Source organism: Lepidochelys olivacea (assembly GCF_965140295.1).
Source record: "Lepidochelys olivacea isolate rLepOli2 genome assembly, chromosome: 3".
NCBI classification, from domain to species: Eukaryota; Metazoa; Chordata; order Testudines; family Cheloniidae; genus Lepidochelys; species Lepidochelys olivacea.
This window is the reverse complement of record NC_140413.1, coordinates 155,948,069-155,963,681: the sequence shown is the minus strand read 5'-3', so window position 1 is coordinate 155,963,681 and position 15,613 is coordinate 155,948,069. Positions and strand designations below refer to the sequence as shown.

The 15,613-nt window shown below is 44.7% G+C and overlaps 2 protein-coding genes across 3 annotated transcripts in view; one reads left to right on the top strand and one right to left on the bottom strand.

Moving 5' to 3' along the window:
* ALK (ALK receptor tyrosine kinase) overlaps positions 1-12,233 on the top strand; it is a 108,947-nt gene extending 96,714 nt beyond the window's left edge. Inside the window, exons 19-21 of the mRNA XM_084624863.1 lie at positions 1,354-1,488; positions 2,736-2,826; positions 5,407-12,233. Of these exons, the coding sequence (XP_084480989.1) occupies positions 1,354-1,488; positions 2,736-2,826; positions 5,407-6,111 (931 nt within the window). The 3' untranslated portion in view covers positions 6,112-12,233. The remainder of the gene's footprint in view (positions 1-1,353; positions 1,489-2,735; positions 2,827-5,406) is intronic.
* A 139-nt stretch (positions 12,234-12,372) lies between these two features.
* The window catches only part of CLIP4 (CAP-Gly domain containing linker protein family member 4), a 58,320-nt gene continuing 55,079 nt past the window's right edge, over positions 12,373-15,613 (bottom strand). For both annotated transcript variants that reach the window (XM_084624861.1, XM_084624862.1), the window contains one exon: positions 12,373-14,597. In XM_084624861.1, coding sequence (XP_084480987.1) covers positions 14,276-14,597 — 322 coding nt within the window. In that variant the 3' untranslated portion in view covers positions 12,373-14,275. The remainder of the gene's footprint in view (positions 14,598-15,613) is intronic.

Below are 15,613 nucleotides of genomic sequence, written 5' to 3'. Positions count from 1 at the left end.
TCCTGAGAGCTATGGAACTGGCTTAGATGCTGTATTGGTTATGAACAGGTGATCTAGGAAGGAAGGTGTCAGCTGTATGCTATTGAAAGGAGTCTAGCCTCTTTGTAGGAGCAAACCATCTTTCAGTGGCAGGGACAGACACAGCCAGTGTCAGAGGAGCAAGTGGAAACGCCCTGAATTGCCACCTCCCCGTGGCCCAATGCAGCACATTAAGCCATGTGTTTCCAGGTCCCAGGGGAAGGTGGGAGGGAGATTGGGCTGTGGATACCCCCAAAAGTGCAGGGTCTTGAGCAGTCACTTGAACTGTTTGTGTCTGAGCCTAGCCCTGCTCACTCTGCTGTGGCTGGCAGTCTCTCGTGTCAGGAAGCAGAGGGCCAGTGTTGACAGAGCAGGGGTACTGCTGATTGGGAAAGAAACGCTCAGGCAAAGCTGGGTCAGGAAGCCCGGAGTGCAGGAGAATGTTTGGGGAGAGGAGGCGACTGTGAAGCCACCAGTACTAATGTTCACCAGCTGCCTTCCCAGGATGTGGAGTGAGAGTATAAAGCCTGTTTCTCAGCTGATGGAACAAGTTAAATCCTCCCAAGGACACAGTAGCCTTGTATGCTGTCCATCAGCACCAATGTGGTGATCCTTGGGCTGTTTTATTCTGTTCCCAACCACACTGCAGTGTTTAACCCATAAAATGTTGGCATTTTCCAAGCTGCCAGTCAAATGAACGCTGAGGAGGTTGTATTTTCAATCTTCAGAGTGTTCCATGCCCAGCCACAAAGACCAAAGCTTGTGATGTAACCCAGGGAATATTCTAATTTTAATTCCCTGAAACATATGGGGCTAGGACTCTGCAGCTAGGGGTCACTTGTATCATCTGTACAAGAGCAAAGTACATTGTTGTTTATTCAGGAACACAGGATTTGCCATAAAGGATCAAACCACAGTCCTGCCTCCGGCAGCGGCTAATACCCAATGCCTCAAAAGAATGTAAGTCCTCTCACAATAATACACCTGTTGTATCAAATTATGACATGCTAGACACAAAGTATGTATGATTATTTCCTGACCCTGCTGGGCAAACAGTGTAGTTGTACTCTGAAGCATGACATTTAATTACCCACATCACAGTCTTGGCTTGCTTAATAACTGTTGTTACTGATGCCCATAAAATCATCCAGCCCTTCTTTTACATCAGCCACTTTGTCTTCATGTTCTCCTGCAGCTGAGAATTCTGCAGGTTGACTGACTGTAGGGTGCACAAAGCAAATACTGGTTTTAATGGCTCTAAGTGCATAGCCATTGAATTGCAATACTATTTTGTGCTTGTGTCCTTGACCTTCTTTCCTTCTGTTCTGTGTCCAGGTCCTTTGGTGTGTTGCTGTGGGAGATATTCTCTCTTGGATACATGCCTTATCCTAGCAAAAGTAACCAGGAAGTTCTGGAGTTCGTAACTAATGGAGGAAGGATGGATCCACCCAAAAACTGCCCTGGCCCTGTGTATGAGACTAATTCATTTTGTGCATGAACACTCTGCTCTGGCCAGAAGATTATTAGCTTTATTACCATATATTTAATGACCTTCCTTAATGAACTCAAGTTCCAAAGACTTTTTCCCTACTGGTAATGTTATCTGTCAGCCCTTTTAGGTTAGTAGTCGATGCCTTCTTGGGAAGTATTGACCATTGGCTAGTGTATTAACAAATATTGGTCAATAGCTCTGTCCTTCAGATTAGATGTAAAACTGCAAGTTCTGACCACCTGTGGCCATGAAAGATCCCTGATGTTGCTCACAAGTAGCAAAACCTTGGCTCAGTTAATTATGTTCTAACCTGCCTACAGTGAATTCCTTGTATGGTTTCAGTTGGGGCAGGTCATTTTTCTGAAGTGTCACTAGATTCCACCCCACAGGTGGTGGGTGAAGCAGTACATCTACCTGGATGGCCTGATTTTCAAATATGCTGTAGGGGCTCGGTGCCTTTGAAAATCAGTTCAATGGTGTTGGGACCCTTTGGAATAAAAGGTAGCACACAATTATCACTAGATCTCCTGCAGTACAGCATGGCTTCCAATTTAGTTTCTCAAGGCGATACTTCCCTGACTAGCCACCAAGGGCAGTGTATGACATCGAGTAACATCCTGTCTTCATCTGAATGGTCCACCTAAGGCTGTGTGGAAAAGGAACATCATGGTTTGGCAGGAATATTTTCAAAGGATGTATGGTAGAAGAGACTCCTGGCAAGGCACCTCTGTGGGAATTCCCAAACCACTTCTTTGAATCCATACCCCCATTCGTATCAGTTTGATTTCTAAATGGCAGTTAGAGCAGCTTCCCTCTCCATAAAGGTGTTTTTCCCCCCAGGACCAGACATAATGTTTCAAGTTTGTGGGAAGTGAGGAGGGGATTGGATGGAAATAGCCACTTTGTTAGGTCTTCCCCATATGTAGCAAAGGCCTGATTTTTTCACCAGTGGTGTCAATTTCACGACATGTTCCTACCAGCAGCATTTAAGGGTCTATTTGGCCCTTGAGGTGCACTATCTGCGTGCAGATGGAGAGTGGTATAGGCCCCTACACTTGAAGCCACAGCAGGATGGACTTTTTCAATTTTCGTGGAAGGTGACAATGAACACTTGGTGGGCGGGTGGGTACTGATGGACCATGGTGAACTGAAGTTCATTAACTACCAAACGAATCTTCCTTTTGCCTTCCTGCTTGTCATGATTTCTCTCCTTCTGCTGTTGTAGGTATCGTATAATGACCCAGTGCTGGCAGCACCAGCCTGAAGACAGGCCAAACTTTGCCATAATACTGGAGAGGATTGAATACTGCACGCAGGTATTTGCTTTTTCATCTTGCAGCATAAGACAACCAGTGGGCAGTACTGCACTACCTCAGTGAGCTCTAAACATGTATGTTGTGTTAGCCCGAAATCAGTGTCATGTAGTAAACGGAGGTGATGGATTCTCTCTGCCCTTCAGAAACACATGCTTCCATCTCACTGCCCAAAGAGCGGGGTGCCCCTCACTGCCCATGCACACACCCCACAGGAGGAGAGGCTGTACACAGGCATAGCAACTCTGTGACTGCTGTTTCTACATCAAGGTACAGTTCCTCAGCAAGCCAAAGGCCTGAGCCACTCCACCAGGTTGCACTCTAGCACTTTCACTCCTTTCTTCCCTAGCTGTGCTACAAGGGGATTGCCAGGTAACAGCCACTTTGCACATTTTAATTCTTAAGACGTTGACCAGTACTGAGCTGGGATGGATCTGACCCAGGGCACCAGTTCCAGTAGACCCCTTGAACTGTGGAGAGATTTGGATCCAGACCGAAATTTCTTGGTTAGAGCCAAGATGGATCTGAACTGGAACACTGGATGCAGTGATGAACTCTGGGGCAGTCTGGATCTAGATTCAGATTACATTTCTTGGGGACTGCAGTGCTATAGGAGCTCTAAGGTCAAGCAGAGGGATTGGGTCTCCTGACTTGAACCTGATTTCCCTTTTTAGTACACAGCTCATTAACCCAGCTCTTCCAGTCTAGTGGTCTCGCAAATGAAGCCGTCAAGAAACTGTTGGCTTGCAAGCTTTGGCACAGACCTGCACAAGGCCAGGCAGCATGTCATTTCACCACTCTGAGCTTCAGTTTCCCCATGTGTAAAATAGGGCTGGTACTGATCCACCCGCTGGGGTGTTGTGAGCTACGTTCCCTCGAAGGTGCACTCCTTCGCGGCTGTGCAAGAGGCCATCAAAGGCCACACACTTAATTAGCAGAGCCACACAGGTGTGCACACTGCACACAGGTGGGCCTGGAAGATGGCAGTGGGGTGAGGTGCGGGCAGTGAGGTGAGGTGTGGGATGGAAGATGGCAGTGGGGTGAGGTGGGGAATAGGGGGTAGGTGGGGGCAGTGGGGTGAGGTGTGGGATGGAAGATGGCAGTGGGGTGAGGTGCGGGCAGTGAGGTGAGGTGTGGGATGGAAGATGGCAGTGGGGTGAGGTGCGGGCAGTGAGGTGAGGTGTGGGATGGAAGATGGCAGTGGGGTGAGGTGGGGAATAGGGGGTAGGTGGGGGCAGTGGGGTGAGGTGTGGGATGGTGATAGGGAAGCTTGGGGCGTGTGGGGCTGTGGCATGGCCAATAGCGACATCTCTGCCCCCCAGCCCGGGGGCTGTGGTGGGGAGAGACTCCTCTCCCCCGGCCCGAGACGCTTCTCCCTCCCAGCTCCAGGGCTGTGACGGGCTGAGACACATCTTCCCCAGCCCGAGACGCCTCTCCCTCCCTACCCAGGGGCTGTGACGGGGCGAGGTGCCTCTCTCTCCCAACCCTGGGGCTGCGGCGGGGCGAGGTGCCTCCCCCTCCCAACTCCGGGGCTGTGGTGGGGTGAGACGCCTCTCCTCCAGCTCCGGCCCTGGCCCCAGCCATGGAGCTGCTGCAGCAAGAGAGGGCTGGGAGAAGTCCTCCCTCCTCATCGCAGCTCTAGGGCAACCTGCACCCCAAACCTCTCATTTCCAGCCCCACCCCAGAGCCCGCACCCCCAGCCAGAACCCTCACCCCCTCCCACCTCCCTGCCCCAGCCTGGAGCTCCCTCCCACACCCTGAATCCTTCATCCCCCCGGCCCCACCCCAGAGCCCTCACCCCCTGTACTCCAACCCTCTGCCCTAGCCCTGAGCCTCCTCCCACACTGCAAACCCCTTGGCCCCACCCCCGCCACACATCACCTTCATATTGGTGCACATAACAAAATTCATTCTGCACATGGATGGGAAAAATTAGAGGGATCATTGTGAGGTTTAATCCATTAATTTTTGAAAGGTGCTTTTAGATCATTAGGTGGAGATGTTAACTCGTTTTTGTTTTTTGGTTGTCTATTAATAGTAAGCAGTTGACCCAGCTTCTCACACTTTTACAGCTTTCTGGGGAACATTTTCAAAAGTGCCTAAGTCCCATTGAAATGCCTAAATTACTTAGGGGCCCGACTCCATGGAGGCTTAGGCTCCTAAGTGGCTTAGGTCCTTTTGAAAATGTTATCCTGCATGCCTAGAGTCCCCACCTTCCTCCACATTGCTGCTACATTTTCACAGCTGTAACTGCTTCTGCATTACAAGCGAATGGTATGAATTCTGTGTTCCAATCTGTGTCATCCCAACATTCTCCTTGCAGTTTCAGTTGCACCTGGGAATCCTCCTTCACTAAAGTCCATGTGCCATGTTTCTCTGTGCTGGTAAAAAAAGCTATCACGTTCCACCCCAGTGGTAGTTGCATTTCCCTGAGATTCCTTTTATAAAGTTTGCGCTCCTCTGTGGCAAAAGATGCTCTATGGATACAGGACAATTCTTATAAACAGGAGGCAATTGGCGACAATGCCTGAATATCAGCAGTGGCAAAAGAGTTTGAAAGAATCTCATTGTTCTCCCCTGTAGGATCCCGATGTTATCACCACCGCTTTACCTGTGGAATATGGACCATCCATTGAGGAGGAGGAGAAGGTTCCAATGCGCCCAGAAGACCCCAAAGCAATCCCTCCTCTGGTGGTCTCCCCACACCAAAAGAGAGAGGGTGACAAGCAGGCCCTGCCTTCTCCACCCCCTCTGCCCTCAGCCGTCACAGCTGGAAAACCTTTGGCAAAAGTGGCAGCCCCCGAGCCTCCGGTCCCTGTTAATGTGCGACCAGCCCTGGAAGGGGGACACATCAACATGGCATATGCGCAATCCACCCTAGCTTCTGAGCTTCAGAAAGGCAGGGGGTCCAGAAATAAGCCCACCAATCTCTGGAATCCAACATACGGCTCCTGGTTTGCAGAGAAGCCTGTCGTCAAAAACAATTCTCTGCTGGAGAAAGAGGTGTCCGAGAGGGAGAATTTGGGGCATGAAGGAAACTGTACTGTGGGGCCCAGTGTTGTGACTAGCAGGCTGCCAGGCTCCTCTCTGCTCTTAGAACCGTCTTCACTAACAGCCAGCGTGAAGGAAGTGCCTCTCTTCAGGCTCCGCCACTTCCCCTGTGGGAACGTCAACTATGGATACCAACAGCAGGGCTTACCCCTGGAAGCCTCTGCCCCACCTTGCGCTAGCAATTATGAGGACTCTGTCCTTAGAAACAAGAGCCACGTAGCCCATCAGGGGCCTTGAGAGCCCTCTGCACTCTGACTCTCATTCTGTGTGGCTCTTGAGCTTGGAGAGTATTGTCCTTGTCATCCAAGAGAGAGCAGACAGCGCTAACTTTCATTATGTGCCAACTAGCTCTGAAGTGCCACCCTTTGAAGCTGTGTTTTCAGATAACCCAGAAGCTTCAACTCATCGGAGCCTCTACTACTACTAAGAAAAAGGGGGGATATTAACGTTAACTATAAGGCCCAGCTTTCGGTTGCATAAACTTATATGCATGGTCATTGTCGTGTCGTGCCCTTCCGTGTGCGCTTCTTCTCAATTGTGTACGCTCCGCTTAAATGTATGGTCAGGATTCACTGCCTGAGTGTTTCATGTTTGGGGTTTTCCTTGCCAAGCTGCCGGTTGCTGTGGAATGGGACACTTGAAATCCCCTACGGATGGCAATGGTAGGGAAAGAACCATTTATTCAAAACAAAAAGGATAAAACGTCTTTGAATGAAGACACTGGGGAACATTCCCAAGTTGCATTACAGCTGTAACATAGTCTGCAGCAGCCCTTGAATATGCGGTAATTACAGTATCATTGGCAGAGCAATGGAAAGATGCCAGTCACACTGTCTGGTTTGTGAGTAAGATGGGAAGTTAACTAACTGTAGAGGAAGAGAATGAACTGCAAAAGGAGGATGGTTTATATTTTTTTCAGACCCAAAGCCAAGGACGGTACTGGCCCTTTAAAATTCTTTCTGTGCTACAGAAAGGAAGCATTGTGTTCTACAGGAACTTCTTGTTGTTCAGTGGAATTCAGGTGGAATTTTACAGGGCCAGGCTTGTGTGAGAGAGAAGTTGAAAAGGCCTTTGCAGTGAGAAGTCACCAGTAGATGGAAATACAAAGGTCTGAAATGCCCTTTGACATGCCCTTTACTAACGACTCCAACCAGAAGGCTTGACTTTGTACCCCCATCGGGATTCTAGGCAGTGTCTGCATTTCACGGGTTTGTTACCCTTGTTCCTTTAACAGAATTCTTGTCTGCTAGTCCGTTAAAAGCCCAAAGCTGCACTGATGCATTCTGTACACCTTGTGCATGAAACGTGTGTGGTTACAAGATACACATAAGAATTGAATTAATTTGTAAAGATGTACATTAACAATTTACAATATACTCCGATGGGGCTGCTGAAGCAGCCGTGCTGCCTAAAATACATGGTGCCTATTTCCATAGAAATAGGTCTATGGGAGCAGCAGCAAAGGAATATAGAAGAGATGGATCTCGATCCAAGACCTTTAACTTTGGGGGAGTGGTTCAGCATCCAATCTTGGATCCACACTTTGCAGTAAATTCTCTAACGAAAGAAACCAGAGCCCCAGATCAAAACACCCCAGTCTTTGGGGTGTCAGAAAAGGATCCAAATCTGAGGACTGTGACCTGAGACACACCCCCCCCTTTAAAGTATGGGTGCAGTGAAGTTCTTGTCCCTGCTCTGCCTTCCCCCACCCCTCTGGTAAATAATGCTGAAGTCTTAGTAGTGTAATGTTGAAATTGTGCATCAATTTTTTTTTAAATGAAGCTTATGTTAGCAGGTTTGAGTTGTGAACTGTAATGATTCTGTGGGTGCTTTGGACTTCACTCATCTGCTATTGGTCTGTCGCATGTCATGGCTGCATGGATTTCATGGCTGTAGTGGGGGCCAGAACTCAGGACCGTCGGTGGCAAATACAGAGGCCTCTTCCACTTGAGCTAAAAGGATGTTTCTGAGCTATAAGAGTATTGGGGTTTCTAATCCTTTCTGTGGACCAGCCACTAGAGGAGTGACTTGCTTACAGACACTGGAACATCTAGCTTAGCACTGTTGCATTCACACTACTCTTGCTACTACAAGAAGTGAAGAATTCTTCTACTGTCTCAGGAAAGACCATGTGTTCCAATGACTGAGCTTTACTTTGTACCATCAAGGCTGTTTGCACTGCAATATTATCCACATGGAACTGAAATTTTCTTTAGACATGTCAGCTTTCTTTTCCTTTTTCAAAAAGGGTCCAGATGAATTTTTTTCAAGCAGACCCCAAGGGAAAGCTATATGATCTTACTGCTTTCTTTCACTCCTTTCAAGACAAGAAACCACTCTGAGTTTTTACTGCTCTACCAGCGTGTATAGATGAGGGAAGAACCTAGTCTGCGTAGTTGTATGGCCTTAAAGGAGCGTCGCTGAAATTTTAATAAACTGTGACTGTCCGTTTCAAACATATTGATCTACAGGCCTGGGACTGCCTGACCCTGCAACTCCAGTTATTGACAGTTTTCCAATTGCTTCTGTTAAAAGTAGCATTTTTTTTAAAGATGCTTTAGAACATCAGCAAAGGAAGATGAACAGATGCCTGACTAGCCTTTTTCCCTCCTCCCCATTCAGGGGAAGAGCAAGGAGACATACTGATTTCTTTTCTGCCTCTCGCTTGTGGTGTGCATCTATAATTTTATTGCGGGAGGGGCATCACCTTATATGTGTGAGTCTCACAATGAGAGCTAAAACCATTACTACCATTTACAGCTGGCCCACATGAACAGCATGTTTTGGTCAGTGGAAAATGGGGAATTGTAATTTAAAGTTCCTGACAATATTTTCTTCTACCATTCTTGGAGAGACTGTAGGGTAGGATGAGATCTTCAAAGACGCACAAACCTCAAATGAAATCTTCCTCTTGATAGTCTCTGTGCAAAGTGCTTTGGGCTAGAACAGTGATGTTCAGATTGGCACTGGGCTTAGGCGGAGGAGGTTGGGATCTGTTGAATCAAGGCTAGGGTTAGGGCTGAGGCTGAATGGGGTGGAGCAAGATTTTAGCATGAGATTTTGGCCCAAACGTCAGAAATCTGAGTCAGCATTTCTCATGCAGTTTCCATAAGCGGTTTCAGCCACATCCAAAACATGACCCGAAATGAGCTGCTTTTGGAGCCAATGAAGACATGGAACCACAGAGGTAGGTCTGAATTCAGCTCCTGACATACTTCTCCTGGAATTCAGAGTTCAGAACATGGAGTTGTGGCTTATTGCTAATACACAATGCAACCCATCTGAGCCCCCCACCCACTCCTATTATGATTGTTACACCAGCAAACCCCATTTCAGTGTGTCTGTGCTCACTTCCCACCCCCTTGCTGGGTTAGTGAAAACTCTGGGCATTGCTCTATTTCTCTGTTCCAGTGTGTATAAAGGCATTTACCAAATCATCGTCTTTGGGAGCCCTCTGATGCACTGCAGTATTCTGCATGGAGCAGTGCCTGTTACCAGTTATAGTGACCTCCAGCTTAGTACTGTGTGGACCACATTCTGCCCTCTGCTACACATATACTACCCCCACCCCATCAGAGTCATACGCATGCTTTTTAGCCTGTTGCTTAATTGTAAGCGTCTGAGTAGTCCCGCTGACAATGTCCTTGCAGGATCAGGGCCTTAATAAGAGGCTTTTTTCCCTGCACACTAACCCCAGTAGTGGGGTAACGAAAGGAAACTTCTCCCTGCTGCTGCCTGTTTGTGCTGTGGCTAAAATAGCATTTCACACTCCCAGTATTGCACAGTGCCTGGTCACTTTAAATGTTTAATAATAGTCTTGTCTAAAGGGGTTGAGAGATGCTGTGGTAAGAGCGCTGCTTCACTTGGATTATCACTGCTATGCTTTGTGAAATGCTCTGCAGAAATCAGTTCAGACAAGGAATTAAAAATGCGATGGATCAAGAGATGCATAACAAGTTTTTCCTAAAAGCGGGTGGGAAGGGCAACTTAACAGCTGCTTGGTTTGTTGCCTTTGTCACCACATAGCACTACAAAGGAGCAGGGATGAAGTTAGCAGAACAAGTGAATGGGATGAAAAACAGGTGGAGAGCTCCGTATCTGCATGGTCATGCAGTGATTGATAGATGGATATTCAGGTTTTTTATTTATCAAGTCTTTTATTTTAGCTATTTGCACCCCCAGTCTCCCTTGGAGGATCTGAAGCTATTCAGTGTTCATAAGCCTAATGCAGTAGGATCAGTGTAATTCCACAGTATTTTCACTGAAGTTCCTCCAGCTGTATACCAATAACAAAAGCACTAGTGTGTGTAGAAGAGGGGCTTGTATGTAGAGGGGGAAATTGAGGGCTTGCTTCAAACAGGCTCAGTTTTAAATGCCTGATCATGTGAGCCTACGTAACACTTTGACACATCATGTCTCCAGCGAGTCCTAACTAAAACACTAGATGCTATTTTAAGCTTGTAACAAACTTTTGTCCAGAACTGGTATTTTAAAAGTCAGTGTGTCTTGGAGTAAGTTTTATATAAAATGTTCATGTACATAGTATTCCCCCCATTGTGGGCCTTGTGATTCTACTATGAACTATCTCATTGTAGATGTCTTCATATGTAGCTACCTTTATGCTACAATGAAATGTGGGTAGCATGAGGGCCTGTAAGACACCCAGTCTAATGGAAAAATAACTATGGCATAGCTGTAAGTCATTTAACACTGAAACTGGCTAATTCCCATGTGGACTAGACCTAGGAAGGAGTGGTTCCTTGGTGAATTTCAGTAGGTGCTAGGTGGGTGCTAAGCTGTGTGTGTAAGGGGGAATGAGAGGACACCTGCTCAGCCTTACCCCTGCCCACCCCCGCCCATGTACCTCATCAGTGTTGTAGGTTCAGGCAGCTATAAGGTGAATTACAACAGAGAAAGGAAGTGGCTGTGGCTGTGTGAGAGGGGGACGTGGGCCAGGAAGCATAAGGCAGTGGCCTCCATCTGAGTTTAGGTTGTTCCACTTCCTGCTGGGACTGGCACGGAGCTCATGGGTAGGGTTACTTGAAGGTAGCTGTCTTCAGTTTAAAAATGGTGATGTTTTCAGCCTGTAATGAACCAGTCAAGTGGCGCATCCAACTGTAGCAGCACCTGCTTCCCTTGCTGCGTCTGGGCACAGGTGGTGCATTGTCACAGAAGCCTCTGTGGTCTCTTTCTACAATGCACGCCAGGACTAGTCGATTGTACGTTAAGAAGAGTTTAATTTTGCAAACTGGGCCCTAGAGCTGCCACCATCATCTTGGTAAAAGAACCTTGAAAAACTAATCGTATAAAAATCCTTTTATCCCTGTAAAGACATCACATGTTGCCTACCCCATATTCCCCAAAGGAAAGTATCTGCATCCAGCTTTTCTGGTCTGTAACAATGCTTCATTCGACTGTCTATCACAGGTACAGCAGCTTATGCAACATTATGTATAAAGGAAGGGCCTATGCACTTCAGGGATATTAAAAACATAATATATGGTCATTGAGTATTTTGTATTGAATAGTGTACTTGTATTGTAAACAAGTGTAGTGAATCAAAAGGCATGAAGATAAATAAAATGACTAATTCCAGCTGTTGGGTTATATATTGAAATCTTTGCAATAATTATCTCATCATCAATTCCTTTGCAGGACATCACACCTGGCCTGTAGTCTGAGGCGAACTATTACATCACTAAGCTGTAGAAGTAATTTCATATAATATTTCAACTCCTACCTAAAAATAAGAGCAAGTCCTGTTAATCTCCTTTCAGATGAGCTGCAGTGGCTATTTAGCAAAGTAAATGTGTTTTAAAGTTCATGGTGTTTCTTTTCTAATGGCAACAGGACTGACAAAATCAGAGCCAGGTTCAATCTCAGTCATCAATGAGCTGTGGAAAAAGCTATACAAGCCAAACAGATAGTGAGGTTAAATGACTCACCCAAGGTCATATTGGAAGATCTTGAGAGCCTTGGCTGAAGATCACCTATTGCTTTAGAAAAGGTTAAACATCATCCCCTGATTGTAGAGCCTGGGAACTAGAGCAAGACAGGGAACGTGACATGCCTAAAAATCACAGAGCCAGGTTCGATCTCAGTCTTCCTGTCATCACTGTTCTTTAATCTCACTGCAGTGTCAAGGTTAACTATCACCACTGCTGATCATTTTTGGCATAAAGAACAGGAAAGCGAGGCCCTCCAACAGTGGGAACCAGGAGTAGCTGTGCCTTTACCTCAGGTGCCATAGTTCAGCTGTGCAAAGAGCATTATCCTCATTAGCCATGAAAAGAGTGGACAGATAACTCATTAAGTGTGCTAAGGCAGATCTTGAATTAAAAAGCAGGAATGTCTCTGGTCTCAGCAGTGGCCTAGGCCCTAAAGTTATTACAGACATTGCACTCCCCAAAATTGGGGGAGGAGAAAAACAAGACCAGTTGTATACACTTTGTTTACCAGCTTGCAATTCTATACCATACAGCATTATGATAAACTACATGAAGATATAAAACCTGTTTATATATTAGAGCTGCCATTTCCCTGTTCTATTTACAAGGGGAAAAAAAGGACAATCGTTTTGTGACACACTCCCCCCAAAAGCAAATTATCTTTAAAAGAATGGGTATTAATAGATCAAGGATCAGTGAATATTGTTAATTATAGAAAAAAGATATCTATAGATATAAAACATGGAAGATACAGATGTTCAGAACCTTGCTAACTTCAAATACAAAGCTATAATTTAGACAGTTTACAATAAAATGTGTACATTCAAAATTTACAATTTTTGTCTTCAGTTAAAAACTTCCATAGATGAGAATACACTATGCAGCCTTTTTTAATAGTCCAGAAAAAATAGCCATATTTAAAATACATTGTAAAAGCTGCACAAAGTCAGTCTAAAAACAGGATACTACAAATGTAATTTAAAGCGCTGTACACTTCTCAACTAAGTGAAACAGCTCATTCAGAAGTGGCAAACCATTTTACTGTGAGATATTCTGAAACCTGTATACTTGCACTAAGAAAGGTATTTTAATACATGCTAAACATGTTCTGCATTTTAGCTGTTCAAGATGTACATGGAAAATTCTGAAAGCACTGTGTTTATTTTAAAAGACTGAGATAAATCATGTTGCATCTAAATAAGTGTTACCATGCTACATCTAAGAAGATTCACAGGCAATTTACGAATTTTATAAATGGCAAATGTAGCAAAGAAGAAACTGTGCTCTGAAGGACAATGAAGAAATATATAAAATGCAAAGTAAAAACCTTTGCTTAAAAAACATATATATACTGCATTGTACCTCCGGCAGACCATACGTAATAAGGTCACCAATATCTATGTGTGGTGCCACCTAAGTTCTATATGCATTGGAACATGATGCTTGTAGCCTGCAATAACAGCAAACAAAAGAACATCTTCAAACAGTGGGGGAAAGCTCTCCCGAGGAGAGAGATGAAAGTGCATTATATTTTGAAAAGTGCATGCGGCTGTCTTTTTACAAATCCACACAGAGAAAAGTGCAAACCAGAAACAGTGTATTTGTGCTTTTTACAGTCTTTTTTCTGTTTCATTTATGCTGTTCACAGGCATAGCACTGTAGCAGCAAATTCTTCCAATTACCGTTTTTTGGGGATGGGTTTTTTTTCTGAATGATAAAATTCTTAATTGTTTCACAACTGATTTGAAGAAAAAAAAAGTCATTTCTCCTGCTTATTACTACTAGCTCACAGGGAGATGGACAAAGTGTCTAGTAAACAGACTAATGTGAGAAACAAGGTGGAGGAGGAATACCTTTCACGCTATACAGCGTTCTTCTTCAGGTCTGAGAAGAAGAAGAAAAAAAAAAAAAGAGCTCTGCATACTCAAAAGCTTGTTTCCCTCACCAACAGAAGTTGGTCCAATAAAAGATATATTCAGGCATTCACCCTTGTCTCTAATATCCTGGGACCAATACTGCATAGACTAATGTGTCTCATTTAACAATCTCCTTTGTTATGAAAAGGCAGCAGCATGATTTATCAGTTCATTAGTACAGGGAAGAAAATCTTCCAAATACTTTGAATCACAAAGCAACTTAAAAGAATGTCAGATATACTGGCCTTCTGGGAGTGGGACATTATTCAAATAATGCAGTATCAAACCCAGAATGCTTTTACAAGAAACTCACAGGCAGGGACTGTGTCCAAATAGGAGTATATGATTTCCACTCCTGAATATGACTTTGAGGTGGTTAGAGCCTAGAGAGAGAGATTACCAAAAAAAGCAGGTTTCATAGTTCAGATAAAATTTAAGTCAGCATTCCGTGCAGATGATGTTGGGGTTATTGGATGTGGTTTAATGCTTATAGATCATTGCACTCGCGCTTGATGCACAGGTTGTAAGCCTTCTGGTTCAACAAATATCATCCACAAGTTTTGCTCCATTAATCCCACGATAGGTTACTCTACTAGGCCGAACTAAGACTCCATGGTTTGTCTTACAGGTGAAGTAGCGCTTGTCACCCACAGATCCATCATTCTTTCCCTTGGCACTTCTGAGTTCAAGTCCAAGCCATATTCCAGGTGCAAAGTCAGCAGGGCCAATGTACCTAATTGTGCCCATCTCATTAGAGCTGGTCAGAAGGACCTGAGACCCCTCATGTAGTTTCACAGATCCCTCCGTGTTAGTCGTAGTGGTGTTGCTCCAACTACGCCGCAGCAGCGAGCTTCTAGATCTAGTTAGAGAAAGAAATTGGGCTTCTTTCAGTGAGCACACAAGGGCATTTTTTTCCTACGATTATATTGTGCACTGTTTCTGAAAGGCATTTTAATTTACCTTTTTAATAGACTATGTCAGTAGTAGGATGTGTATGTGGTTATTTACAAATAGAACCAGCACATCATAACATCAGCTAAGTGAAAGGGGAACTGATTTTCAATATGTTAAGATCAACCTTTTCTTTATAGTAGACAATCGTATCACTAACAGAGAGCGGCATAAACAAATTGCTGTGCTTATGAACAGGTTAAGCCAAATCAAGTTGTGACACAGCAGGGCCAGCCAGTATTAACAGGTCAAAATTGGGTTATAGCACATGCTGGCGATAGAAACACATTAATATTGAATTGTGTAAAACACTTGGAATAATGAATGAACTACTCGAACAGAACACAAATTCTCCACTGAATCCAGTGAGGTACCGTACCTGAAGAGAATTCTCCTTCTCAAACGGAAATGTTCCCACATTCTTTTTTCCTTATGTAAGTCTAAGTATAATATGGCAACAGAGATCAGAAAGCTCAGTGTGCAAAAACTGAACAAATAGTTAATACACTGAGAAATTTGGCTCTGTCCAATGAATTTAAGTGGTACAGGGCCATAGTGCTTTGCAATGCAGAACTAGGACTTAAGTGCTGAAACTCCCTGAAAACTGTTTCAACAAAAGCGACGTGATCAAATGTGCAAAATGACAGCCCACTCTGCATTTATACCTCTACATGAGAAATAGATCATTTTCATTTAGATGCTGGGAGACTCATACAATGAAAGATAATAAAACCCACTGCAAAAATCCATAATCTAAGTGTCAATGAATCTAATTATATACAGCCAAGGAGAAAATAGATTTCATTTTTAAAATATCAGATCAGATTAGATTAACATGGTATATTTGAAGCAAAGTAACAAGACAGGCAAAAAATGTGAAAAGCCACCTCAGAAACAGGACAGAATGCAATTTTTTTCCATGAT